General features: G+C 35.9%; 3 protein-coding genes across 7 annotated transcripts; 1 reads left to right on the top strand and 2 right to left on the bottom strand.

Annotated features, from left to right (window-relative positions):
- Positions 1-472: 472 nt before the first annotated feature.
- Positions 473-4,291, bottom strand: LOC103936506 (solanesyl diphosphate synthase 2, chloroplastic-like). Of its 2 annotated transcripts, XM_048585478.1 has the most exons (7): positions 3,921-4,291; positions 3,593-3,831; positions 3,333-3,457; positions 2,118-2,245; positions 1,931-2,034; positions 1,458-1,585; positions 473-1,291 (listed from the first exon to the last, which is right to left on the bottom strand). In XM_048585478.1, exons 2-7 carry the CDS (start codon positions 3,828-3,830, stop codon positions 743-745), a joined length of 1,272 nt encoding a protein of 423 aa, XP_048441435.1. In that variant the 5' UTR covers position 3,831; positions 3,921-4,291; the 3' UTR covers positions 473-742. The 2 variants fall into 2 exon arrangements, with proteins under 2 accessions (XP_048441435.1, XP_009344623.2); XM_009346348.3 differs by having other exon boundaries at positions 3,593-4,291.
- A 3,343-nt stretch (positions 4,292-7,634) lies between these two features.
- LOC103936505 (fatty-acid-binding protein 3, chloroplastic) lies at positions 7,635-12,793 on the top strand. 4 transcript variants are annotated; one of them, XM_048585667.1, is made up of 6 exons: positions 7,635-7,985; positions 8,954-9,055; positions 9,217-9,372; positions 9,458-9,672; positions 9,899-10,053; positions 12,744-12,793. In XM_048585667.1, exons 1-6 carry the CDS (start codon positions 7,781-7,783, stop codon positions 12,751-12,753), a joined length of 843 nt encoding a protein of 280 aa, XP_048441624.1. In that variant the 5' UTR covers positions 7,635-7,780; the 3' UTR covers positions 12,754-12,793. The 4 variants fall into 4 exon arrangements, with proteins under 4 accessions (XP_048441624.1, XP_048441625.1, XP_048441626.1 ...); XM_048585668.1 differs by lacking the exon at positions 12,744-12,793 and adding an exon at positions 10,903-11,743; XM_048585669.1 differs by lacking the exon at positions 12,744-12,793 and adding an exon at positions 10,572-10,885.
- A 2,780-nt stretch (positions 12,794-15,573) lies between these two features.
- LOC103936504 (actin-related protein 4) lies at positions 15,574-24,666 on the bottom strand. Its single transcript, XM_009346346.3, has 21 exons — positions 24,516-24,666; positions 24,309-24,400; positions 23,415-23,588; positions 23,253-23,326; positions 22,585-22,665; positions 21,138-21,198; positions 20,954-21,003; positions 20,270-20,324; positions 19,890-19,967; positions 19,745-19,798; positions 19,446-19,499; positions 19,305-19,365; positions 18,662-18,713; positions 18,415-18,481; positions 17,578-17,640; positions 17,412-17,474; positions 17,031-17,093; positions 16,513-16,577; positions 16,133-16,201; positions 15,919-15,999; positions 15,574-15,824 (listed from the first exon to the last, which is right to left on the bottom strand). The coding sequence occupies exons 1-20, from the start codon at positions 24,526-24,528 to the stop codon at positions 15,954-15,956; spliced, it is 1,335 nt and encodes a 444-aa protein (XP_009344621.2). The 5' UTR covers positions 24,529-24,666; the 3' UTR covers positions 15,574-15,824; positions 15,919-15,953.
- Between the last annotated feature and the right edge of the window lie 768 nt (positions 24,667-25,434).

Below are 25,434 nucleotides of genomic sequence, written 5' to 3' on the forward strand. Positions count from 1 at the left end.
AATAAAATGGTGGAGGAGAGATCGGCGGGGGACTACTATAATAAAAGAAAGTTTTTTGTGGTACTTCTACAAACTTGATATAGTTCAACTATTGACGGTCATATATAGTCATTAAATATCAATTTATGGACGTATTTTAGCCAAAAACTTAAATTTGATATTTTAGATCATTCCTTAATAATAAAATTGATCATCTGAATTTTTTTTTTTTTTTGTTTTTTTGGTTTGGTTGGATTTTCAACATTGGATCGAATTGAATAACAATATTCAATGACTTCGCCTAAATTGCATTTTAGATACTCTCTTTTTTTCTTTTTCTTTTTCTCTGAATGTACTCAAATACCACAAAAACTTAAGAATCAAGACATAATAAATTTACGAGAGATTTTTCTCTGTGACAATCATTTCCGTGCACGCACAAATGATACACCAAACATGGAATTGTTGAAGTTCAAAGAACAACAAGGGAATATTTTTGGTGAAAATTATTGATGACCTCAGAATTTTATTGTCCAACAATGGTGAAGTATTAATTTCATTTTTATGCCAATTTATGAAGAAGCTGTAATTAAATCAACACTGTAATGAGCTTCAGCTATAGCATATATACCTTTACCCAGAAGCACTTTTTGTACATGTGCACAAAAGTGCTTGCAGCGGTAGAAAGCTTTCAATCTTTAACCTTTCTTCCTTCTGCCTAAGGTGTTCTTGTCTATAAAGGCTATTAAAAAAAATTAGCCCGCTAATCAATCCGTTGAAGATTAAACATCACCATATCTTCCAGCGCCAATCGAAAAGCAGTCTTGGGAAGACACTCGAGATTTTGGATTGCAAGATGAGCTTTCTCTTTCGCTAATTCTTGTGCTTGTTCAATCCCCCCACAAGCCTTAACCAATGCAATGGCTTCGTCGAGAGAACCAGTCTCGCTGAATTCAGAATCGATTATATCTCTTAGTTTTGGTTCTTTCCTCAAAGCAAATATAACAGGGGCTGTCAGGTTTCCTTTGGCGAGGTCAGTTCCAGCAGGCTTACCCAGCTGCTCCGCGGACTGTGTGAAATCCAATATGTCATCAACAACTTGGAAGGACAGACCAAGATTCTTGCCATAATCGTACATTTTTTCCGCTACATAGTTGTCAACCCCACTGAAAATAGCAGCTCCTTTGGTACTTGCAGCAATTAAAGATGCTGTTTTGTAGTAGCTTTTAAGCAAGTACTCCTCAAGTTCGACATCACAGTCAAACAAGCTAGATGCCTGCTTTATCTCACCGCTTGCAAAATCTTTGATAACCTGCCATAGCGTTAACAGATTTACATCTAAATTAAAGGTTGCAAGTATGCAACAGACTGCAACCTCTTTCTAATTGTTTTATTCTTCAACTTTTGAGTTTGAAGTCTTTTAGAAACAAGATCGCAGCCCATGAAGGCTTCGAGAGTATAAACATGACACAACTTACCTGGCTGATGAGCTTGATGACCTGAAGGTTTTCTAGATTTGCAAGATACCATGACGACTGTGCAAACATGAAGTCCCCAGCAAGAACTGCCACTCTTGTACCAAACATTTGATGAACGCTTTCTTTCCCTGCAAGTAAGGATCGAATTCATTGGAATTGGATCTAAGGGGATAAAAGAAAACAATTAAATGAAACACTATAAAATAATAAAAGCACGAGCATTATGTGGTAGTCGCTTTGTGCTAGACATTCACTGGCAATGCTTTCTAGATAGCCGCTGCCCTCAGCCGTTGCATACATTTCAGACATTCATAAGAATGAGGAATTTAAGGTAGAAAGTTTGTTGAGAATTTACGGACAGATACCGTAGTAGCCAAAATTTTGGGCCAAAGATTAGGTATGTGATATATTTTGACACAGAGACATCTGTATAACTTTAAAACTGACATATATAAGAAGATAAAGATGTCTACCTCGTCGCATGTCACTTTCATCCAATACATCATCGTGTATTAAGCTAGCTGTATGGATCATTTCAATTATCTCCGCCAACCGCCGATGCTCTTTGGTAAGTTCCCTAAACAGAGAAGTTTAGAGTGAAGTCAAAATCTGTTAACCTCATACAATACTCGCTGCTTAAGAACATTGGATCAAACTCACTTCAACCCAACTAGTTCTGCTGTTGCTCTGGACACTAGAAACGCCAATGCAGGTCTCATCCTCTTCCCACCGGCACCAAAGATCTGCTCGGCAGCTGACATTAAGACGGGGTTTTCTGCACCAACAATCTGAAACAAGCATATTATCACAAACTATCCTTTCCACTAAAGTAGATATAAACAGAAAATAAGGCCTGATAATATAATCTCAGCAGAGGTGGTCACCCTGACACTACGTGCACTAATCTAAAATTTCCATAAATCGTCAAGCACATAACTTTTTAATCATAAAGCAGAGCTGAACCACGAGGAGTAACGCGATAAAACATTATATTCAAATGGTTGATTTTCTTAACACTTGCTAAGTCAACTATAATTATTATATTAGTAAATCATGTATGCTATAGGACATTAGAAATAAAGTCTATGAACATTTTGGTAATGACAAGGGTGCCATAATCGGCAGCAAGAGACTGGAAAAAGTTAAAGTACCAGGATGATTGATAAGAAGTTTTCACTGTACATCAAGTTCAAGACTGGAAAAGTGTTCCCAAGAATGCAGCTCACTCAAACTAATGAATATAACACCATCAGGACGGACTATCACACGCATTGCTTCTTTTTGGAATCGGCAAGATTGGGAATGAAGGCAGGGATGATGATGATTTCGAAAATATAAAGAAAATTTGTAAATGGGAAAAGGTAAACAGGAAAGAACAGGGTAAAGATTTATAGTGCCTACCCAAACCGCTGGGATAAGGGACTTCTGACTTTTGCGATTGGATATGCATGCTCAACTATAACTGATAAGCAATCAAATGGATAACAGCATTATCTACATAAAATGGGAAGGCATGGAGAGAATAAGTGAACAAGGACTATATTCATACCTACGGTCAATAAAATGGGAAAGGCAAGACAACCTCCAAATAAGCATGACACTTCCACTTATTAGTACATTTATCATAACGATTCTGGCTTTAACAAGGACGTATGTACCTATAAAGAGTTATCCGTCATGATGTCAAAACATAAAAAAGGTCAAAGTGCTTTTTGTTCTTGAAAGCAAACATAGTAACTGATACAATACCATCAAGCGGAAAAGGATTGTTTAAAACTAAGCTCAGCTGGGCCCGGCACGAGACATTCTACACCATACACTACCTAATAGATATAAGTATCACACGGCACCAGGAAATCCAAAAGGAGTACTTACTGAGTGAAGATTTTGATTCAATGTCAGGAGGTCATTGGCAACAACTTCAAACAAATTTGTCAGCGAAACCGGCTTTCTGGATTCTTTAGTTAAATTCAGGACTTGTGGAAGACCTTGAGGAACACCTACAACGGTGCAAACAAGGACACAAAATTAAAAAAATGTAATTTCAAGCATTTGATAGAAATAACTCATATGGTATTGAAATAAATTGAATTAATTAAAAGTTCAAACTTGGAAAAAAAGTTCTATTGCCTTACCATTTAGCAGAGCCTCAGCTGCCATTTTTGGTACTGGAGTCTGAGCTGTTTTCATTGAAGAAACTCCACACCGAATTCGATTCGGCCGAGCTCCATAACCTCTGCAACTCCCCTTGGAGTTTGCCTTTGAGTAATTCCTTACCGAATAACGATCCAACAAAGCATTGGAAGAACACCCACAAGCCACAAAATCCAACACTGCTCTCCCATCAAAAGTGCGGCATGTCATTGACATCATTCTAAGAAAAACCCAGAAGCCAAGGTCACCAAAACTCAATAACCCACAACCCAAAATCACCAATACCAAAAACCCAGAAAGGAAAATCACCAAAATTTTCTCAGAAACGAAACGCCAGCAAGAAAATAGTCATTAAAACAGTTGTGGGTAATGAAGAAAACTCTGAAAACAATCAAATGGGGCCACTGGGAATGGTTTCTGTTTTAACATTGAGCACAAGTTGGAATAGCAATTGAGTGGATCCAAGAAGCCCACATATATATATATATATATGTATGCATGTACATGTATATATTTTTGAGAGAGAGAGAGAGAGAGAGAGAGTTCTCTTTGCTCTCCTTATCAGTTGGAGAGAGTGAGAGAGATGAGTGACCCTCAGAAAAAGAGTTGGTCTTTGTATTGTGGGGAGAAGTTTGAAGAGGAAGTGAAGTGCTTTTGGGTTTGAATTGTATTTATGGTTGCAAATGCTTTGTCCTTGCAATTTTTAAAGTTTGTTGGTCAGATGAGAGCCAAAAAACCAATTTCCCTCTGAAAGACTGGTGGTCATCACATGGATAATGGATGTTCCACCTATCAAGATTTTTCTCTCAAGAATGTCCTGAATATTATTTTATTGTCTGATTTTTTTTATTACCTCTTTTGCAAATGAAGTAGGATTACCTTCCCTCTTAATTTTTCTCCTCTTTCATCCATTCTTATTTAAACGGTTGCGATTACGCCACGTCTACATTTTGTTTTGAATTTTTTATATAAAGAATAAGACAAAAAGAAGAGTGTGAAAGAAGGGGATGAGAGAAGATGTAGGAAGGAAGAGAATCTTACTTATTTGCAAATTATGGTGGTGTGATAAAATTATTGCCCAACTTTTTTTTATTATAAATCTACACAAATATCAACTCAAATAATTATTATTTTATGCATGTGTAATGCGGGTTAGATTTTTTTTTTTTTTTTTTTTTTTTTTTTTTTGTCAACAAGTGTGGGTAGGATACTGTGCTTATCTGTTAGTGTAAAAGTTTGAATTCTCGTAATCGTATGTTAGAACAATTTAGTAAATTTATGAGATTAGGTCAACTGCATAGGATTATACGGAAGAAAATATATCATGTGGTCTAGTTAGATTATGTCGGACAATCACATTAACATGATAGTTGTGAGGACGCTTGAGGCCCGGAGATAAAAAACAGTTGTGCAAATATCAATTTATTATATGTTTTGTATGTATACATTAATATGCAAAGTTCAATGGCTGAGTGTTTACCTTTGCATTAAAAAACAAAAAGAAAACAATGGCGAGCTAATTAGAAGTTTTAGAACGATAATAACACCTCTCTAATTGTTACGAGTCAGATAGGAACATCCAAAGGTAAATATATAAGAGTGTTCAAACACTAACTAGCTAATAACTTAATATGATGCTTACTATTTAATTAGTTCCGCTCCACAAAATAATCTCATGATCTAAATTGTTCATTTTTTTTAAAGTTATCAGGGATTGTTACTAGCAATCATTAAGACCCTTAATTATTATTGTGAATATTTAACTATATATCGATAACATTGTGTCCGTTTATTTGTCAAATCACTGAACGGCTACCAGTTTTAGTAAATGTTTGCAAGGATAATTTTCAATTATAAACTAAAAGAATGATTAGTTTTTAAATATGAGGAAATATCGTAAATTGAGCCTGAAGGAACAGTTTATAGGCACTGAAACTAATGGATCATATCTTTGCCTAACCTGACAGCAGCTCGTGCGTTAGACTGTGAGTCAGTCACAGGGAAGAGCTGAGGTGAGTAACCTGACAGAAGCTCACGTGATGCACATTGCACGGTATTGTGGACCATAACTGTGATAATTTCAATCATATCATGATTGATTGGTTGTGATAAAAAAATGAGTTTCAGCTAATATTTTAAGAAAGATGGGAATTATCGTGTAATTTGCATTTGTTGTTCGATTTTACAAGATTAAATTTTGGTCCTTTGTGTGGTTATATATACCCATTTTGGTATATGAGAAGTACCTGAAGTGAAGGACAAGAGGAGGAGCACAACAGAGAGAGAGCTACTTTAGCAACAAAAAGGTTGAGGAGAGGAAGAAGAAGAAAGTTGAAATATTTTGTGTTTTCTGATGGTGGAACGGAATCAGAGAGAAAGAAAGGTGGGATTTTAAAGTGGGAGAAAAGGTCAAAGTGTAACGGCTATCTTTTATTACCGGGGGTCAATCAATTAGTGAGTTAAGTGATCCGTTTTGGGATGCTCTTGGAATTCTCTTGTAAAAGTTGAAAAGATTGGAGCTTTTGAGAACAACTTCCTTCCACTTATGGAGGGATTTTGCGTCTCCCTCACATCATCAGCAGAGACGGGCACCAGTTATAGTAGGTGGGTAATTGTGGTTATTTACTCATAACCGTTTATATTCATACTCGTATAACCGTTTACCCATTGGGTAATTACATAAACGGTTATAATCATACCCATAACCGTTTATAAATGGTTAACCATACCCATAACCGTGTACCCATTTAACCATAACCGTTTACCTATTTAACAATAACAATTTACCCGTTTTTGAACCCATTTATCCTTGTTTTTTCCCATTTATTCCTTTTTCACCTGTTTACATGTTTTTTTTTTTTTAATAACTTGAAAACTACAAAAGAAAAATTCGTCATAATTTTTCGTTTTCTGACAATTAAACACCATTTAGGTACATCTTAGCATGCATTTCCCTATTTTAATCATTTAAGTTCTCATAGAATTCCAATAATTGAAATAATAGTTTACAAACGATATTTTTCTGCTACACCCAAGTAAGTCTTTAATTATAATCCATATGATTACAAAGTAAAGCTTCTACAAACAAAATGTAGTCATTATCTTGAATACTAGATGATTCAAAGCTTCAAAATATTCCGAAACTAAACACTTTCGAACACTAATGTTTTAGCACGTTCAATCACAAAGTCTCATCAACTTGTTGTCACCAAAAGCGGCCTACAAAATAAATGTATAAATTGAATTAGTATCTCATTTAGGAACACCGACATCAATTAGCATGAATCCAACAGAGGTAAGTGATTACAGAAAGTTTACATTGTATACTTAGTTATCAAAAGAAAAAAAAACTGCAAACAAAAGTGGAGTACCAAATCAATTGAGTTAGTATCACCATTCATCAATCTGCATAAACAGAAGGTTTACATCCCTTGATTTTTCACACACCCATATGCATAAATTGAATTAGTATCACCAATAACTCCAAAGTAAAAAACAAAAATTTAGGGTTTTTCATTTTTTTTTAACTTTACATATATTAAATTAAATGGGTAAATGGATACCAGTTATAACCGCGGGTAATACCCATAATTGATAGATACCCGTTATAACTGCAGGTAATATCCATAACTGTCCATTTAAATTTCACGGATAAATGGTTATACCCATAACCGTTTGTTCCTCTAAACGGTTACCCATAACCGTAACCGTAAACTTTTAGGCGGGTAACCGTGGTTACCCAAATCCATAGGTATTTTGCTCATGATTCATTGACCACCTCGGATTCCACCTCAAGTTATTGGAGTGACCGACCGACTGCTGGCTTCACAGTTCACATTAGTAATGATATGCTTGCCATATTTTTCATATCATATTTGTATAATATTTTCAATAAAAATGGGATATATCAACACGTGAGTTTTATTTTTATTAGAAAAATGATAGAACTGTGACATGAAAAATGTAGTAAGAATAATATTTGTGTTCCAAAGACAACCGTTGCCGAAGATTCATCAAGTTATCAGTGCCCCGAGAGCAGGACTTGGGAATAGTTCTCCTTTATTTACTGCAGTAAAAACAAACGCAGTAGAACTCCCATCTTTTTCACTTATCAAAAAGTTTGATTGGAAAACTGAAAACGGGATTTCCAGAATCCAAAAGCTGAAAGCATGTTTGAAGCTCAAGCAATTTGCAGTCCCAAATGGCTCCAATCTCCCATTCCCACCAGGAACTGCATTCCCAAACCCAGAATTGGATTCCTTACTGGAATTTCAAACCCAAATGTTCTCATTTGCCAAACCCCCATTCACTTCTCCCCTCAGAAGAACATTAAATCCCGGACCCCTTTTGCAGTGAATGCTTCCTCAACTTCAGGTGAAGTATTCCCACTCAGTTTCCTCACTTCTTTTTTCGGTTATCCGCAGAATTTTAACTTCAATTTGTTCTGTGTGAAATTAAAAAGGTTTTGGTATATTATTTTCATTTGAAATTTCAGTTGCCATGGTAATTATGTGCAGAGAATTTACTTTCTTTCTGTTTAAATCCAAACAGTAATGTAGAACAAGAAGGAAATGCATCTGAAAATGTCCATGGGATAAATAGTGTCACTGCAGAAAGTTCTGGTAAAAATCTTGTAAATGTGGTCATATTTTTTGATAGGTTTATTGTTGTTGAATTGAGGTGGAGGACAGGAAAGCAGTCAGATTTCTGGTCAGAGAGTGAGTAGATTTCGGAAAGTCGGTGACTTTAGTCGATTTTGTTATTATATTGCTTCAAATGAAACAAAAATGCCTGGTGAAGTTGTAGAATTTGATACTGGTTTCAGAACTTTGAAAACATGGAGACAATCTGATTAAGATTTAACCTTATAGACACACCTAACTCCACTTGGAAAGAGACTTTAGGAAAAGATATGGAGTACTTGGAGCTAACGGAAAACTTAGCGTAAAACTGAGCGCAGTGGCATTTTATGATTCATAAATCTAACCCTACTTAGTGGGATAAGGCTTTGTTGTTGTTCTGCTTTTTCGTTGAAGACTGAGACAACGAACGAAAGTAAAGAATATATATTTTGTTAGATTTGGATGCCTATGCATTTTCTTTGTTAAATTTGGATGCCTATGCGTTTTCTTTTACCATGAAACTCCTTGTAATAGAAACACATCTAGCTGGTTCAATCAAAATTCTGTAATCAGTGGTATTCGCAATCACGAGAAGATACTTCATTAAGTTTTTGCATTCAAGATTTACTATTCTGTTCCATTTCAATCATTCATTATATTCTCCCTTGATTGCATTCATAACAAATACTGATGTATTTTTCTATACATTCAAAACTGCAGTTGGAAGCACAGAATACATCGAGGAGCCTGCTACCAAAGAGAGATTTCAAACATCTTTGAGTCTGCCGGGTTGCTCGAGTTCATTGACCTTGCTTGGAACTGGTCAGTTGCTTCATATCATATATACCAAAATGCATTCTTTCTAAAGAAAATTAAGATAGCCGTGTGCTGGCTTTTGATACAAATTCTGAGATTATAGTAGCTTTTAATTAAATTGAGGCGAGGCATGTAGCATATAACTTCAATGTTGTCAATGGTTGCAGGATACAGGGAAAAGGTCTTTGCAATTATTGGCGTAAAAGTCTATGCTGCAGGACTATATGCGAACCAGTCCATCTTAAATAGTTTGAATGCTTGGAAAGGAAGATCAACTGCTGAGATTCAAGAGGATTCATCCTTGTTCAGCTCCATTTTTCTATGTAATAATCATAAAAATTGTGCATTTTCCTTGCCACACACACTTGCACATAAAAAGGTTGCTAACGTTACTTTTCCTAATTGCAGCTCCTTCGGAGAAATCATTACAGATTGTTCTGGTTAGAGATGTTGATGGGAAAACTTTTTGGGACGCCTTGAATGATGCCATCTCTCCAAGAATCAAATCACCAACTCCTGTTGATGAATCTGCACTATCCACATTCCGTAGCATCTTTCAAGGGCAACCTCTTAAGAAAGGAACTTTCATATTTTTGACTTGGCCAGATCCTTCCAAAATGCTTGTAAGTACGAATTTACTGGTTTCTTATGCGGGCCAACTAGTGCAGGCTTTTGGGAGTTCTATGTTTCCCTGAATTTTTCTCTCGGATTTCCTCTGATACGAATTCCGATACTAGTTTGTGTTGCTTGCTGGTTTGCAAACGTAAACCAAGATAGTTATGTTATGCTTCTATGTAAATTTTTTCGTTGCATGCGATCTTACCAAATGAGATTTATTGTGATATTTAGGTCTGTATCTCATCTGATGGGCTTCCGTCTGGTGTGGATGCTGAAATTGAATCAGAAAACGTGGCTTTTGCTCTGTTTGATGTATTCTTCGGAGATACTCCAGTTTCTCCCTCCTTGAAAGCTTCGGTTTTGAATGGACTGGAATCAATCCTCAAGTAAGCTTTTTCATTTTCTCTGTTGGCCACTCGAGCTGACGCCTTTCGTTTATGTATCTATTTGTGTACCTTGGATTGGAGCTGGACCAGGAAGTGGTATAATTTCAAAGAAAATATATTTCTCAACCATCTTATGGTAGCTATCTTGCTGACTGCTCTCTGGTTAAAGTCCAACCTACAACACAAGTAATGCTTACAGAAAAATAAGCATAACAGAGAATGTCTGTTTCAATTGCTCATCCATTTTTGCATATCTGAGAGAAATGACGAAACAAAGCTCTAGGTACAGACATTTTAGGTGTAAAACCACAACCATGGTTTTCTCTCGCATCTTGATAACCTCAACCATGGTAGGCCTCTTTGAAGGCTCTGGTTCAAGGCAAATTAATGCAATACTAAAAGCAGTGTTAATGTCATCGACCGAACAGCAGCCTAAGTTACTGTCAAGTACATAGTCCTCCCTTTTGTCCTGAACAACTGCCTTCACCTGCGAACATCATTAACTGATTGATTTGCAGGTAGGTTTGGTCACTAATCAACGACGAAAGCAATTTTATGGCAATTCAAGTAAGAATCTGGAGGATTCAGTAATAATGGTTGCTATGGTTTCTTGAACTGTTGAGTTCATAACTAACGCATTTCACAAGCTTTGTTCCCTCCTCAATAAATGCTTCATCCGTAGGTTTCTTTCTGGTTAGAAGTTCGAGTAAAACCACTTCAAAACTGTAAACATCGCCTTTCTCACTGTTGCTCTTTCCGTATCAAAATATTCTGCACAAGAAGGTAATTGAGCAGTATGCTACCGGCAATATTACTGTTAATTGATGGTTGGCACTTCAACTGTACCAGGAGCTAAGTATCCGAAAGTTCCAGCTACAAGTGTTGAAACATGAGTTTTATCCGGTTCATCAAGGTGGCCAATCCGAAACCGGACACTTGAGCCTCCGTGTTTTGATCTAACAAGATGTTGCTTGATTTGATATCTCTATGGATTATGTGTGAGGGATGCAATCGTGATGAAGGTACGATATTCCTCTTGCCGCACCTAGTGCTATTTTGCATCTGGTAGGCCAATCCAAAAGCTTTTTGTCCATTGATCCATGATATGATCATGGCATTCTACTGCATCCAGACTTGGAAGGCTGGGTTGACAACAATGGTGAGATTGCCTGCAGTATCCTTGAGAAAAGCCAAGGACACTAATTGGTGCCATCAACGAAGGAGACGAGGTTCCTGCTATGAAGCAGGAGTAGGATTTGTGCATGCCAAAGAGGGTAGTTTGTGCGATCAAGCTTGATCGTCAAAAAATTAGAGACATCAGGAATAGTTGAAGTGGGTAGGGCAGAAGAGGAGGAAAAAAAAATTGGTGTTTTGTCATGAGATTTTTAGAAATAATCACACATGAGATTATAAAGGCTAAAAGAGTTATTGATGCTCAACTCAGTTAATTCTGAGAGAGTTTATATGTTTGTATTTATAGAGATGAATTACGTTACAAGAACTGATTACAAATAATTGTTCAATATAAATCCCCAAGTCTATGAGCTAATACAAGAGTATATCAGAGGAAAGGAAGCAGCAGCATCTTTAGTGGAGGAGTCACAGCAAACAACAAACTTATGGTTTATCAGGAGATGCATATGTCTTGTTATAATTGGTTAGTGCTATTGACACACTTATTTTTACTTTTCACATACTGTTGTTAGTTTTTTGTCGTTGATCTTCAACCGTCTGGGGTGTGTGAAAAGTAAAAATTGGTGTCACAGCAGAGCTCCACCCTTATATTTTTGCTCTAGTACAAGCCATAGTTGTCTGGCTGTGGAGCAATTCTTGACTTCCATGAGTGGGAAAGTTGGGAGCGTAACATTGATCCCGGCCATCACTGCTCGATCTTCCCTGCACCATATCTCATAGGCCGGATTAACCATCTTCCGCCTCGTTGAAGTTTGAATGATGAATTCATCTGGACATTTGAGTGTGCCATCGACGTAGCCTATAAGATCGTAAGCTCTCAGAATGGTGTCCATCTGATACCTCCAGACAAAAAAGTCGACGCCCTCCAGCTTCATAGGCATAAGATTTTGTATATTTGAGAGCAGATCAAAAATAGGACGAAGCTTCGAAGATCTGCAGCAGCAACAGCAGTTGGTCGACGATGTCGAACAAGAATTAACAGGTGGAGGATCCGCCATTGAAACTGGAATTAAAATTAAATAATTAATTGGATCTTGAAGAGAATGAATGAAAGGAAATAAAATTATAAGCGTTTAAATACAACTCAACCACCTCATCGATGCAGATATTCTTTTCTTACTAGGAATACGAATCCGATGCAAATGTTATCTTCTTATCAAGAATAGGAATCGGAATATTATTTTCTTACTAGGACAGGAATTCGATGCAAATATCTTCTTCTTATCAAGAATAGGATTTGGAATAGGACTATCAAATCATCCTCCTTGCTTTAGTTTTTGTTTCATAAGAAAGCTCGAGGTACAAACATTTCAGGTAGGGATGGGCATAAAAACCGCCAAACGGAAAACCAAATCAAACTGTATTAAAGATACCAAAAAAAAAACATATTAACCGAAAAATTCAAAACCGAGTAACCGGACCGAGTCAGACCGGTCTGTGTATTACATTCTACTTTATTGCAATAAATCAACTGATAAATGATCATTTGTATGCAGGTTCTGTTAACAAGGCTCATCCGCAGCAAGCAATGACAATGAAAGTTGAACAAAATAAGGACACGGACCCAAATGGTCGACTTATACAATTTCTTTCACTCATCTAACGTTTTGCAACCCACGAAACTCTCCTCATTTGTAGCCAAAACACATTTGAAAATTTATTGACATCAATCTCCGTTGCAATTCTCTTTTGTTGATGATGTTCAACATTGTCCATCCTCAATTGTGCAGCAACAAGGAAATTATTAAGATCTTTTCTGGTTTGCCCAACTTGTCCTTCATAGAGAGAGGGAACTGGTTTGGTGCGACATACTGAAAAGAGACAGTTGCACCATATGCAATAGGGTTGCCATCATTAACAAGGCACTCAATGTTGCTCAAGCGCCTGAAGATTTTGGGGTTAATCAGTCTCTCAGATTGAAATGAGCCACAACTCAGATGGATTTTCCCAATTGTGCATTGGTCACTAGGGCACTCATTCAGAATTGGACACTGAAAACTCGACCTCCGGAAGGGAGCTTGGCGATGGGGACTTGTATCAGCGAAATGAAGCTTTTTGAACACTCTGCGTCCGCATTAGGCTCGATCATTGCTGCAATATGACAACGTACGTGTGTGAGATTAATAAACATGTAGGATAATACTTAATAGTAACGTTCTCTTACCGGATACTTGACATGTTACATGGTAGTGTTCGATTCTTTGTTTCAGCTTGACGATTACTGGCATTCGCCATTCGGAACTTGCAAAGCATCAGTTATCATTAATGCACATATATCAGAAAAAAGCTGGCCATAAAAGTTCAACGTTGACATTAAAATCTGCTGTGGTTTCTACAGAAAGGACATTTCCACTTTTGAGATATTGATATAACAGAAGACTAATCTACAAGATGAGGGAGGCAACAACAGTATCAGTAATTTCAAGCAAGGATTATGAACTTACATCCCCGAGATAACTAGATTGCAAACCCAACGTCAAAGCTTTAATGATCTCTCTCTCAAACTGGGTCACCCAAAGTTTTCACTCTTCGTAAGTAAACACGTACAGATGATTCAAAAAGCGTTCTATTTCGTGGTATAACTAGTATTTTGTATTTGTTCAGTATCGAGCTCCCGTGTTAATGACACAAGTAACAGAAATTTTAGGAGTTGATCGAAATGAGTTGAAATTGGAGAGCAGCACAAGCGTGATTGGTGAGCTTAAGAGATGATCCAAACGTGAGAAAGAAGAATTGCGCCCATGTTTTAAATTGGTAAGAGCATCCGGTACAAAGTTAGCTTCTCTATGACAGAGCACTTGCTTGTCTTTGATCTTTGCACATTTCTTCTCCTGCATTGGACAGAAGTTCAGTTAAATAAATTCAAACCAAAAATAAAAAGGAATCAAGGCTACAATAATATCGAAACCAAAAAATTGGCCAACCAAGGCAATGTGAGTATGATATATACAATGCAGATCCATGGTCGAATTCCCCCAAAGTTAGAAGAAGAAAAACAACTGATGAGAAAATATGTGACACAAAACAAACTGCAAATTAATCATACCAAAACCTAAAATTTCATTTCAACTTGACCAGTCTTTGAACCCCTTTGAAACAGCAAAACTTCCTTCCACAACGCATTCTCTTCTGCACATTGGCGATCCACATTGTAGAAACAGTCATCTTATTCAAAATTTCACAGTTCTTAAAAAAATATTTCACCACTTCTTTGTCATGCGGTCTTCCCCTGAATTCGTTTATTGTGGTGATCTTGAGGTGTGACAACAAACAAATAGGCACAGCCTCTGGTGTATCAAATTCTTCAACCTCGGCGTTTGAGTCTTCTTCAGCACATTCGGTACAATACTAAAAATCATCGAAAAGAAGGAATGACATGAGAATGAACCCTAAAAGACTGCAGACTGGGAAACATGTAGCAGCAGTGGAAATAAATCTTACTTGATGTTTGATGACAAGATTTTCTAGCTTTGGTGAGCTCTTGAACAACTTTGTTAGCAATTCCGAGTAATCACAATCACTAAAGTCCAGCTCCAAATATTCAAATTATCAAAAACAGGCAAATCACCCTACATGAAAATGAAGTTAAAAACAATGATCAAAGAGATACTCAAGCAGCAAGTGAACGTAGTTATAATGCTGAACAATGATAATTGAGAACTAAAAATAGGTGGGATGAAGTGGATGTATCTACACTCCATCCGGTTCAAAATGTCACTTTGTACTACAGTTTAGTGGTATTCCTTTCACTCACAAGTGAAAGATCTTAGGTTCAATTCTTACCAGAAACGAATTTGAACCACATTATTATGTTGTAAAACTAGGATTGCTTATTGCACAAGGCTTGTAATTACTTTTCACTTGTAATTTAGATAAGTAATTAGACATTTAAGTCAATCAAATTGGATATGGTTTCACACATCCATGTTGAATTGTTCATCAAATTCAGAGGAACAAATGGTTACGAGAATTTCTGTTAAAACCAAAATCATCAACTTGTTAAATGCATATAGGTTACTAAACGGTATTCTTTTTTTTTAATTTTTTTATTTTAGATGATTTTGAAATTGTGATCTACGACATAGTTAATGACAGCAACGATTATAACATTTGTAAGACGAAAATTTGTCAATTGCAAATCGGGTGGATAAATGCGGTCTAGGGTGCACCCAACTAATATTGGCTGGTATCCAAACTCATACATTTCCGCGAAGGGAAATGATTTTCACATGCCTTTTTTAGCCTCACACACTCCTATTTAACCTATTTAGTTTAATCAATCTGATGGCCATAAATAAAGAGGGGCGTGTAAGAAGCAACGTAAGCTGTTAGAAATGTTATATGGCTTTGACATATAAAACTAGTTGAGGTAGCAAAGTTGGTGTATAAACCAGATGAACACTTTGAACCCTAATCAACGGACATTAACACAAGCTAAAGCAGTGAAAAGTATTGCGGTACACGGGATAAGCGATGATCGATGCAAAACAAAGCATCCCTCCATCCAGTTCGACAACACGGGTTTTGAAGCTTTGATCATTCAGGAAAAGGCTAGCGTGATGGAGAACGAGAGAGACCTGAACGTAGAAAAGTAATTTCGCGTTTATAATTTATATTAGGAGAAAAAATAAGAATCCGGAAGTGATAATTAAGTTGACATCAAGCACAAACCTTTCCTACTGGCAGTCAATCAGAAAACAGAAAATTCAAGGGCACTTTCGTTGTATGTAAGAAGCCCCATGCTCCTCGTACCTGTCAATCGCAATCGTATGAAGCAAAATATCAAGAAGGAACTATAAAACACTTTACATGATTTCTTAATCACCATTTACGATGTAGATCGTTTAATACAGATAAGCAAGACTGGTGAAATCATGAAACTTACTCAGCCTTGGAGAACCACATTTGCTGGAATGAACCAAGAGACGCCAATATACTTCCGCCTATCCAAACACTGCAAAATTAAACACCAACATGAAGTCAGGGGAAGAGAAATTGGATGAATGTATATTGCAAACACTAAATTGAACAACACATAAGCTATAACTACATAAGGTGAAACTTGAAAGCATTTTAGTGAGTTTCAAAATTCATTTTTCATATCATTTGATCTGTTAATGCATCATTGATGTGAAATCACAAATCCTTGGATGAAATAAATCAGAAAATTAACAAACAGTTGCAGAGTTGCAGCCAATTGCTTATGTACGGGATCTTGTGCCGGCATGGGCAGAGGAAAAGAGGACTTGAAGCTATGCATATTACCTGAATCGCCTTTCTGTTGAATTGCCGGCCACCAATACTTTGACTCTAGCAGCTTGAGGAGACTCCTGCAGATTGAATGACGGGATTTTAATGTTTCATACTAGAAATACTACGTCTTTATTCAATGCCCATTGCAGCTCTAAATAATTAAACAAATAAACACTCAACCAGTTGGAAAAGGGGAGTAGATAAAACAATGACATCAAACTATTAAGCCAATGGCCAATGTTTTCATGAACTGATGGAAATGGGGAAAAGCATGTTTACTATTGCTCGCAGCACAAACACATTAAACAACACAACGATAAGATCATAGTTCTCCTAAGTTGTACTGGCACAAACACATTTAGTACTAAAATCTTACAGTGAATTCTGAGATCGTGAAATTGTTACTGCTAAATGAAACCATATACCAAATAGATTCCAAATTCAATAACCAAACATTGGCTGGAAGAAAAATAATAAGAAACAGGAAAAGAGAAACATGACCATGGTAGTGTTTCATTTAAAAGCTATACCTCCAGCATATCTTTCTCAAGGCGTTCCTTTAGCTGTTGCATTGATGCTGTGCCACCGGCAAGCTGTATAAAATAAAGAAGGAAAACCATATTATATTTCTGAAGTATGTTCTGCTAAGTCGCATGTGAAGAAATTCTGTGCAACTTTTGAGGTTAATGGATGTAACAAACTAGGTTTTCAGGATGTCGGCATATTCCCATAGAAATTGCAACACTCTCAGTAAGTCCCAAAAGATATTTATTTGCATCCAGATGTCCAAAGTAAACCAATTTATGCTAATTTTTGTCAATTATTTGGGGAAACATAACAGATATCACGCATAAAATAAGTGATTTCACACTCTGAAAAGAAAAATAAATAAGTGAGTGCACGCATTTTACCAGTATGCTACTAAATAATTCACGACGGATGTCCACGTCACACTTGTTAATGCTCTCGATAACCTGGAGAGCAAACCAGAGAGGTTAACCATGAATTAAAAAATGAGGGGGAAAAAGAAAAACAGAGAAATACACCCACTTATTGTCAAATAAAGCAAAAAATTACCATTTGTGGAAGACCACGAACAGCGGGAGCAATCTCTGCAAAATGCTCCATACCAGGAATTGTCTGACATTTTCATGCAAACAAATTATGATAGGTAAAACACTCGTGAAAAATATATTATTCTTTACCAATTAAAACATATAGTTATGCAACTAATCCATCCAGAAATCGCTTCAACAGAAAAGCATTTGGTAACAGTGATATCACAATAGTATCAGGGATCAAACTTTCTTATGAAGTACAATTTACAATTGACTTGTATAATGTGGTCCAGCAAATTTTTTTTTAAATTGTAATCCAATCCAAACAAAAATTCCAGGAGCCTAATCAAATTATGAGACTTACCAAGCTCTATTTCACATGCATGTTTCATTTAAAATGTAAAGTGGCTTTCATATATCAAAATATCACCCATGCAATCAGTAGACATGAACAAGTTAGTAATCAAGTAATGAACTATTCCACGAAAGCCAATTTACTGATTAAAAACTAAAACAGTCGACAGAAGCAAACTCGAGATATTTTTTAGTCAGCACTTAAGTGTAAAGAACGCTGAAAACGGACAGAGCATATGATGGACTTATTGTCCATTGTACTTTGCTAGAGATTTCTTGTCAGAAACATAATAATAATTTGCTCAGAATGAAACAGCCATATCTCACTTCACACAAGGTTCACATATTAAGATGAAATTGATAACTTCAAAGCGTCAATTAAATGAAATTATTGAATAAATAATAACAAGATCATGGTTAAATGCAAATGTGTCCCATGAGATTTTCAAGCATTCAAGAAAAGAGTAAAAAGCTGGCATCATGTAGTTTAGAAGACATCCACCTGAGCCAATGATGGGTTAAATAGAATGTCAGGAATCTTGAATCTATCAGCACCGATTTCAATTGTCCTGTATCATGCATAATCATAAAGTAACTACACATTTATATAAGAAACAGAAATCAAAGATAATTAAACAGTAGACAATATGCGCAAAATTAGGCAGTCATCATTTAACAAGGTGCACCATGAATTAACAAGATTAAGACCAGATCTAAGGAATTCAAAGATGCAAAAGAATAGGACTCACTGGCCATCAGGGAGCTCATATGAGGTCATTGGAATGTTTGAATACGCGATTTCTGGAAAATGAAAATGAAAATCCCATTAGAACGCTAATTGAACATTTTTTTTCTTTGCTAGAAGAATAGACAATATGAAAACAACTAACAAGGTTGATTCATTGAAAAGAAAAAAAGAAACTAAAAAAAACAAAGTAGAACATCATCCATTCATCATGTAAATGTAAACGATATCCTAGAACTCCAAGCAATCAAGTTGTCAAAAAACTAAGCTGCTCTTTGCCTGCAAAAATCTCAAAACTCCAACGGATCAAGCCGTCAAAGAATTAAGCTATCTCTGCACATCTAATTACCTTAACATTTGAATAAATTTATAAATCAAGAAACCTTTTAGAGAAAATAAGGTCATAAATGGACCTCCAGGCAACGATCAAGGATATCATTTGTGAATAAAGGGAAAATCCAAACAAATTCCCTTCCAAGTATCAGGTATTATACAAATGAACATGGTTTAAACTCAGTAGCAAAAATAAGATAATAGCCAATTGAACGAAAAATGGAATCTGCTCTCCTGAATAAAAATTGAAGTCATTGACAAAGTCTATAGTCTAAAAATATTAAAACGCACGAGAGAAGGGATGAATAGCAAACCATCATATGGAGTGTCCGGGGCTCTACACACACATTCTTTAATGTCACTAGCAATTATCCTCTGCCACGAAGAAACATTCAGCAGAATTGGAAAAATAATAAATCATATCTCAATAAGAAATATTCTGGTCAATTACAAACCTGGGAATAGAGTCTGTAGCTTTCCGTGGTATTTGGAAAATCAACATCGACTACCTACAACATTGAGAATATCATTAAGCTATAAATAAGGAAAACAAAAATATGCATCGAAGTCGAATACCGACCAAGTCTCACAATTGGTAACAAGATAAACAAAAGTGCATAGTTCCAGAGGAACAATTAATCACCAGACAGCCAGTATACCAAGCCACCACTATAATTTTCAGAATGGAAGCATATTTTGTAACTCTTGCATACAACTATTTTTTAATACATCTACCAATAAAATCAAAAGGTACCTGAAACTCTCCAGGTCGCGTTTCTCTTCTCTTGAAAGAATATCTGGGTTTAATCTACAAATAAATAAGAAGGATTAATTAAGAAAACAACAGTAATTTCAGGCAATTGATTCCCCTCCAAAACCAAATTTAGGTAGTCACTCACCGTCATTCCTTTACTTTCCAAACTTTTTGTCAAACAATCAGTAAGAAATTCTCCTCCAATAGGAGAAGATAACACAGCCTGTAACAAGTTGAAAAACAACAAAACAGGAAAGAAAAAGAGTGTCAGAAAATTGAGAATGATTGGTTATACTTCTACAAATGAAATCGTAGAAACAAGCATTCTTAAATTTTCGGTTTTTTTTTAATTTGGACAGAAGGTTTCTAAAGACGTTTATACAGTGCATGAGTTCAGTCTACAAGCAGCTCATTAACAAAATAAAAGACATAGCTCACCCTGAAATGTAACCATATAACAATGACCAATAAATTAACTAGTTGTCAAGATCAATCATTTAATTTGGTAAGAAAAGTGAGAAATACCTTTTGAAGAACATAGCCATCATGAACTGGAGCAACTGTAGTTGATCCTCCACCACTAGGTAAATTTTGTGATTTTGCATAATACAATATGTTAGTTTTGCATTCACAATAATCAGGCAAAATATGAACGGACAATCAATACATCATTAAATCACACTAGAACCAATATTAAAAACTCGTACAAGTTCTACATTGTAATAAAACAATTTCAAACCGATATTAAAAACTCGTACAAGTTCTACATTGTAATAAAACAATTTCAAATCCACAGATGTAGTATTCCATAAAGTTTGAACAATTCAGTTGATACATTATCATTTGGTTTATGATTCCTAAAGTTACATCCAAAAACATCAGATTTTCAGAAAGTTTCTGCATGTGTCCACTTTTACCAAAAGTCCAGTGAGAGATATTTTTTGACATTTTTTTTAGAAGATGAACTGATTTGTATAGACATCAACAGTCTCTTGCTTGGGATTAACATAAAGCAAAAACATGTGGATCCATGGTCTGCATGAACAGAAATTGAGTCCCAACTCCCAAGTGAACAGTTTAACTTAATTAAGCTTATGCATAAGTGTGAAAATGAAAGGATGAAATAATGTATAATTGTAATAAAACAAAAGAGGATGTGCAAGTACTAAAATTAAATATGGCGAGAGTCAAAATTATGTAGTCTCTTACCCATCAACTACTAATGAGGTAGCACGGCCTGATGCAAATGATGTGAGAACCTGGCATAAAAGAAATTCTAGTTGCTCACCAATTGCAGTCTGATATTTAAAAGGAAACAAAGAACAGAGTCTGTATATAGTAATCCATGTTCTACAAGTTGGAATCAGGGAGATGAGATGAACAGGGGGCGTACAGCATTCTTGGCCAAAAATAAGGCAGGAACTTTGTACTTTTCAAACATAAGTTCTGTTGTCCTGTTGGGTACAAGACAAAACCATCACTTAACATAAAAAGTAAACTACATAAAGACACACCAATTTAAACCATCAATAATTATGTAACAAATAATATCATTTGCATAAAACCTTTTACCAAGTGGGTCCAGCATAATTATTACGAATGAGGATCCTCGCCAGATCCTCCTTGTGAGGATCCCGGGGATCCTCCAATCACATCCGTTCATCGTATAACATGCAGCCAGTTTTCTTCAGGTACTGTTTATATTCAATTTTAAATAAAAAAATTTACAATGATTTCTGACCACACAATGTACAATGAACGGATGTGATTGGAGGATCCCCAGGATCCTCACAAAGAGGATCCAGCAAAGATCCTCTCTCAATTATTACAAGTTAAAAACTTAAGAAAAACAAAATCTAGGTATGCAACAACAATACACAGACATGATGAAGCCATCAGTCTACACAGCAAAAAACTATAGTTCACTCCATAACAGACTTACATAACATACATATCACATTTACCAGCCTTGTAAGTGATAACAAAAAATTTATATGCATTTGTCAATATAATGAGTTAATACAACCGTTTTCTCAAGTGACTCCATATAAGTATTACAAGTTAAAAACAAAGGAACCGATGTATGCAACTAGAGTACAGGAACATTTATTACAAGTTAAAAACAACAAACCAATCTATGCAATTAGAGTACAGGAACATAATCAAGACATCAGCTTCGACAACAGAAAACATCACATTGTATATCAGAATCTTGCATAAGATTATATATGTGATACTTAAGAGCATCTCCAATGGAAGATGCAAGATGCCTTGGAATGGACATTATGCATCTCTTGTTGTCCAGAAAGCACTCCAATGGACAGGATGTAAGTACCCATCTTGGCCCAAAACTGTAAATAGCCATCTTGTTGTTTAAGATCTTTAGAAGGTGGACCCCGCTAGAAAAGAGAGAAAAGCAAACTGGGATCCCAAGTTTACATCTCCCCCATTGGAGTAGAACTTGTAGTTGCATCTCTCCATTGAAGATGCTCTTAAGTAAGTAGTATCTAATAAACCACATGGTTCACACCCATTAACCAGTTTAAATCTACAGGTCATGATACCATTGACAAAGCTACCTATCTCCAAAGGCCCATCCTTGGTTAAATCTGAACTTGTTACACTTACGTTTTCAAGAAATAAAAGTAGTTAAATGTCACGTTTACCTAAATTATCTCTTTCCTATCAATCAAACCTAAAGTTGACCTTTTCAAAGGCATAGGGGTAACCCTAAAGTCCAAGTTTATCACAAAAGAATACATAAAAAATCGCATAAGCATTTTGGCTTGACTTAATTACAATTTTGAACTAATCAGAAAATTTATTAATTACCAAATTACCTTTCTCTTTGTTGTTGAGTGTTCAAAGATGGCTCTGCAAGTAGCATTGGATGCTCTTTAGGATCAACCAATAGGCATTCCCTGAAAATAATAGCAAAGCACTTAGTGACATGGTAATATACTGAAATAGAATTAAATTATTGGAAAATAGAAATTGCTAGATGGAGAACTAACTAGGAAAAGGATAAAATCCAAGCCTTCACAATATATAAAAGAATTGGATGGGACTTTTGGGACAACATATGTTGCTACAGTATTACAATATCTGTTAAGTCCAAACTCATATTAAATGAAAAATGAAATATAATTGGACAAGAGAAACTTATAACATATGATGATCACTCCCAAAAAAGAGATGGAATCAATATTCTTCTGACCCAGCCAATATCAGCGAGGAAAATTTGTACCAAAGCATTACCACAGTTATAACATACGACAGAAAACAGTACTAGATAAATTGCCCAAAATTACAATATATCATTTGTTGATCATTATATCCTAAACTGAAACTAGGACTATTATGTCCACAAGCCTAGTAGAAGAAGCTAAGCGCTCAGGCCGTTGCATTATATGAATGCCTCATCTCACTTAAATCAACTCACTAATCAACAATTGAAATGAGAAAAAAAAAAAATTTAACCCATTATAATTCATCCATTAGTAGTTACCTAAAAGCATGGTCCCATATACCCTCCACAGCATCCCAGTCAACAACAACTCCATCCTTTATGGGTGACAGCACCTGATACAACAGCAGTAGTTAATGAAAATATTATTACAAAAGATCTAAACTGTGCTTCAATTACAAAAGCTTTTAATTCAAAACTGACCTCCATATGATCCCGACGGTACCCTAAGGATTGAGATCCTACATATAACTTGCGTTTTCCCTTGGCTTTGTCAGAATCAAGAGATTTTGAATTATTCTTTGGATCTACAGCAGATCCAGAATTGTTTTCCATTTCAGTTGCATCAACTTCCATCTGATCAATTGACCCGACAACCTAAATGAAAAAAAACAGATGCCAAAATAAGGTTAAATTTTTAAATCACTTGAACTAGTGATAATGAATATTCAATTAACAGACAGACGCACAGTAAACAAATTCCACACCTAATGTGACTGATTTATTAGAAAGGTCCATCCCCTAATACCTGGAAATTCGATGCATATAAATTTCATAACTAATGAGTCTAAAAAAATTCGGAAAAAAAAAAAATGAAAAGCTTCATCCATTCTTCAAAAATTCCAAGTGATTACACATATATCCCACCAGCCTTAACGCCCCCTCTATTAAAGATGTTCCATCAAAAGTCTCACATTATCCATGATGGTGTGGAAAATTGAGATGAAGGATTCATCATTCTTCTGAATAAACAACCGCATACAATTCAAATATCTTTGGGACGGTCGAAACACCAAATCTATACCCAAAATGACTCATAAAGAACAATTCTTTAGCTAAAAATCTTAAAAGTTTCAAATTGGCTATTGAAAAACACACACATTCTGCATTACCACCAAAAGGGTAAACATTTCCCAAATCTATAAAATGGAAATCCTCAGTGCTACCACCACAAGTTCGCGTTTCGATTAAACATAGTAACAAAGTTGTCAAATTTTCTACAACAATTAAGAACTTCAAGAGTAAAAAGAACAATCAAGAGTGTAACTGCCACTATGCAAAGTCGAACTAAAAATTGAGCAGAAAGGAAGCACATACCGAAGGGAAGACAGCTTTTGGCGCATCTTCACCGGCATAGCCGGCTTTGCAAGTGTGCGAGCCGAGGTCGAGCACGATAGCTGATACCTCATCTGCAACACCAAAGAAACCAGAAATTCCCCCAAAAAAATCAGAAAAAAATGGAGGAAAAAAAAAAAGAGAAATCTATGTAGCATGCGAGTGCTGTTAGGTTTTCTCGGAACTCACCGCCTCCGTACATAATCGAAGCTTTCTGAGAGGTGAGTTTTGGGAAGAAGGACAGGGGGTGCTCTGCGAGTGCTGGAGGAGAAGGAAAGAGAGAAAGGGTTTAACGGACTTTGGATTTCGGGGGTTAGTAGGAAAACTAGCGTTTTTATCTTTATTTTTTTATTTTTTATTTTAAATATTATTACGAATTTGACCCTACTTATGTGTGGAGGTTTCATTCAGAGCCTCGATTCTTTTGCTTTTTCGTCCCTCTTGATCTCAATTTTTTTTTTTTTTTTTTTAATTTGGTAAATGAGCAAAATAGTACATCAGTTACAGAAATTGACTGAATTAATGGCGTGCACAATTCAATTCAAATTTTTTTTAGTTGGAATAGTTCACGAAGTCGCTTGTGTTAACAAATAAATTGAACCGACATTGATTAGCCAATCTTTAAAAATCGAAGAGAAATGAGAGTCACAAGGAGGTTAGTAGTTGTGTGCCTAACGAATGAGAGGCAATGACATAGTCCTAGCTAATACCAAGCTTTCAATTCAGATTAGTTAGCGAAGCTTAGTGAAGCCCAGAGTCGAGGCGAGTCCGACCTAACGTTATTTAAGTTAAATCTCTTGCTACACAAAACATGTTCAGTCCAGTTAATACTAACAATAACAAACAAATGCACCTTAAAGGTTATAAGTTGATAACATGTAATGAAACACCGAAACAATCACTCAAATTGCAACACATTAGAGCAGTTCCAGCGTGATAACCCTCCCCCCAGGCAATATACTATGCTATCCACCCAATGAACAGTAATCACATTTTGCATCTCCACCGTTGCACTTCAATAGCCTTGACAATAGGCAATAAAATAATAATATTTTTTTCTGGGAATAAATTCTCTCGCGTTGAAACTATACCCAAGGACACCCAATTT

This window comes from the organism of the source record quoted next, unplaced genomic scaffold, assembly GCF_019419815.1.
Source record: "Pyrus x bretschneideri cultivar Hongxiangsu unplaced genomic scaffold, Pyrus_bretschneideri_v1 Contig23, whole genome shotgun sequence".
Taxonomy (NCBI): domain Eukaryota; kingdom Viridiplantae; phylum Streptophyta; class Magnoliopsida; order Rosales; family Rosaceae; genus Pyrus; species Pyrus x bretschneideri.

Bases quoted from the DNA above. Each gene is read 5' to 3' on its own strand.
- LOC103936506 (XM_048585478.1), bottom strand. From the start codon at position 3,830: ATGATGTCAATGACATGCCGCACTTTTGATGGGAGAGCAGTGTTGGAT. The intron at 1,586-1,930 runs GTAGACATCTTT...CCTTACTTGCAG, and splicing joins TGAAAGTGACATGCGACGAG to GGAAAGAAAGCGTTCATCAA. The intron at 1,292-1,457 runs GTAAGTTGTGTC...ACGCTATGGCAG, and splicing joins TCATCAAGCTCATCAGCCAG to GTTATCAAAGATTTTGCAAG.
- LOC103936505 (XM_048585667.1), top strand. From the start codon at position 7,781: ATGTTTGAAGCTCAAGCAATTTGCAGTCCCAAATGGCTCCAATCTCCC. The intron at 7,986-8,953 runs GTGAAGTATTCC...TCAAAACTGCAG, and splicing joins GAATGCTTCCTCAACTTCAG to TTGGAAGCACAGAATACATC. The intron at 9,056-9,216 runs GTCAGTTGCTTC...CAATGGTTGCAG, and splicing joins ATTGACCTTGCTTGGAACTG to GATACAGGGAAAAGGTCTTT.
- LOC103936504 (XM_009346346.3), bottom strand. The intron at 19,366-19,445 runs GTTTGTAATTGA...TCTTCGTGGCAG, and splicing joins GCTACAGACTCTATTCCCAG to AGGATAATTGCTAGTGACAT. The intron at 16,202-16,512 runs GTAATATGCATA...TTAATTTTGCAG, and splicing joins TCAACAGAAAGGCGATTCAG to TGTTTGGATAGGCGGAAGTA.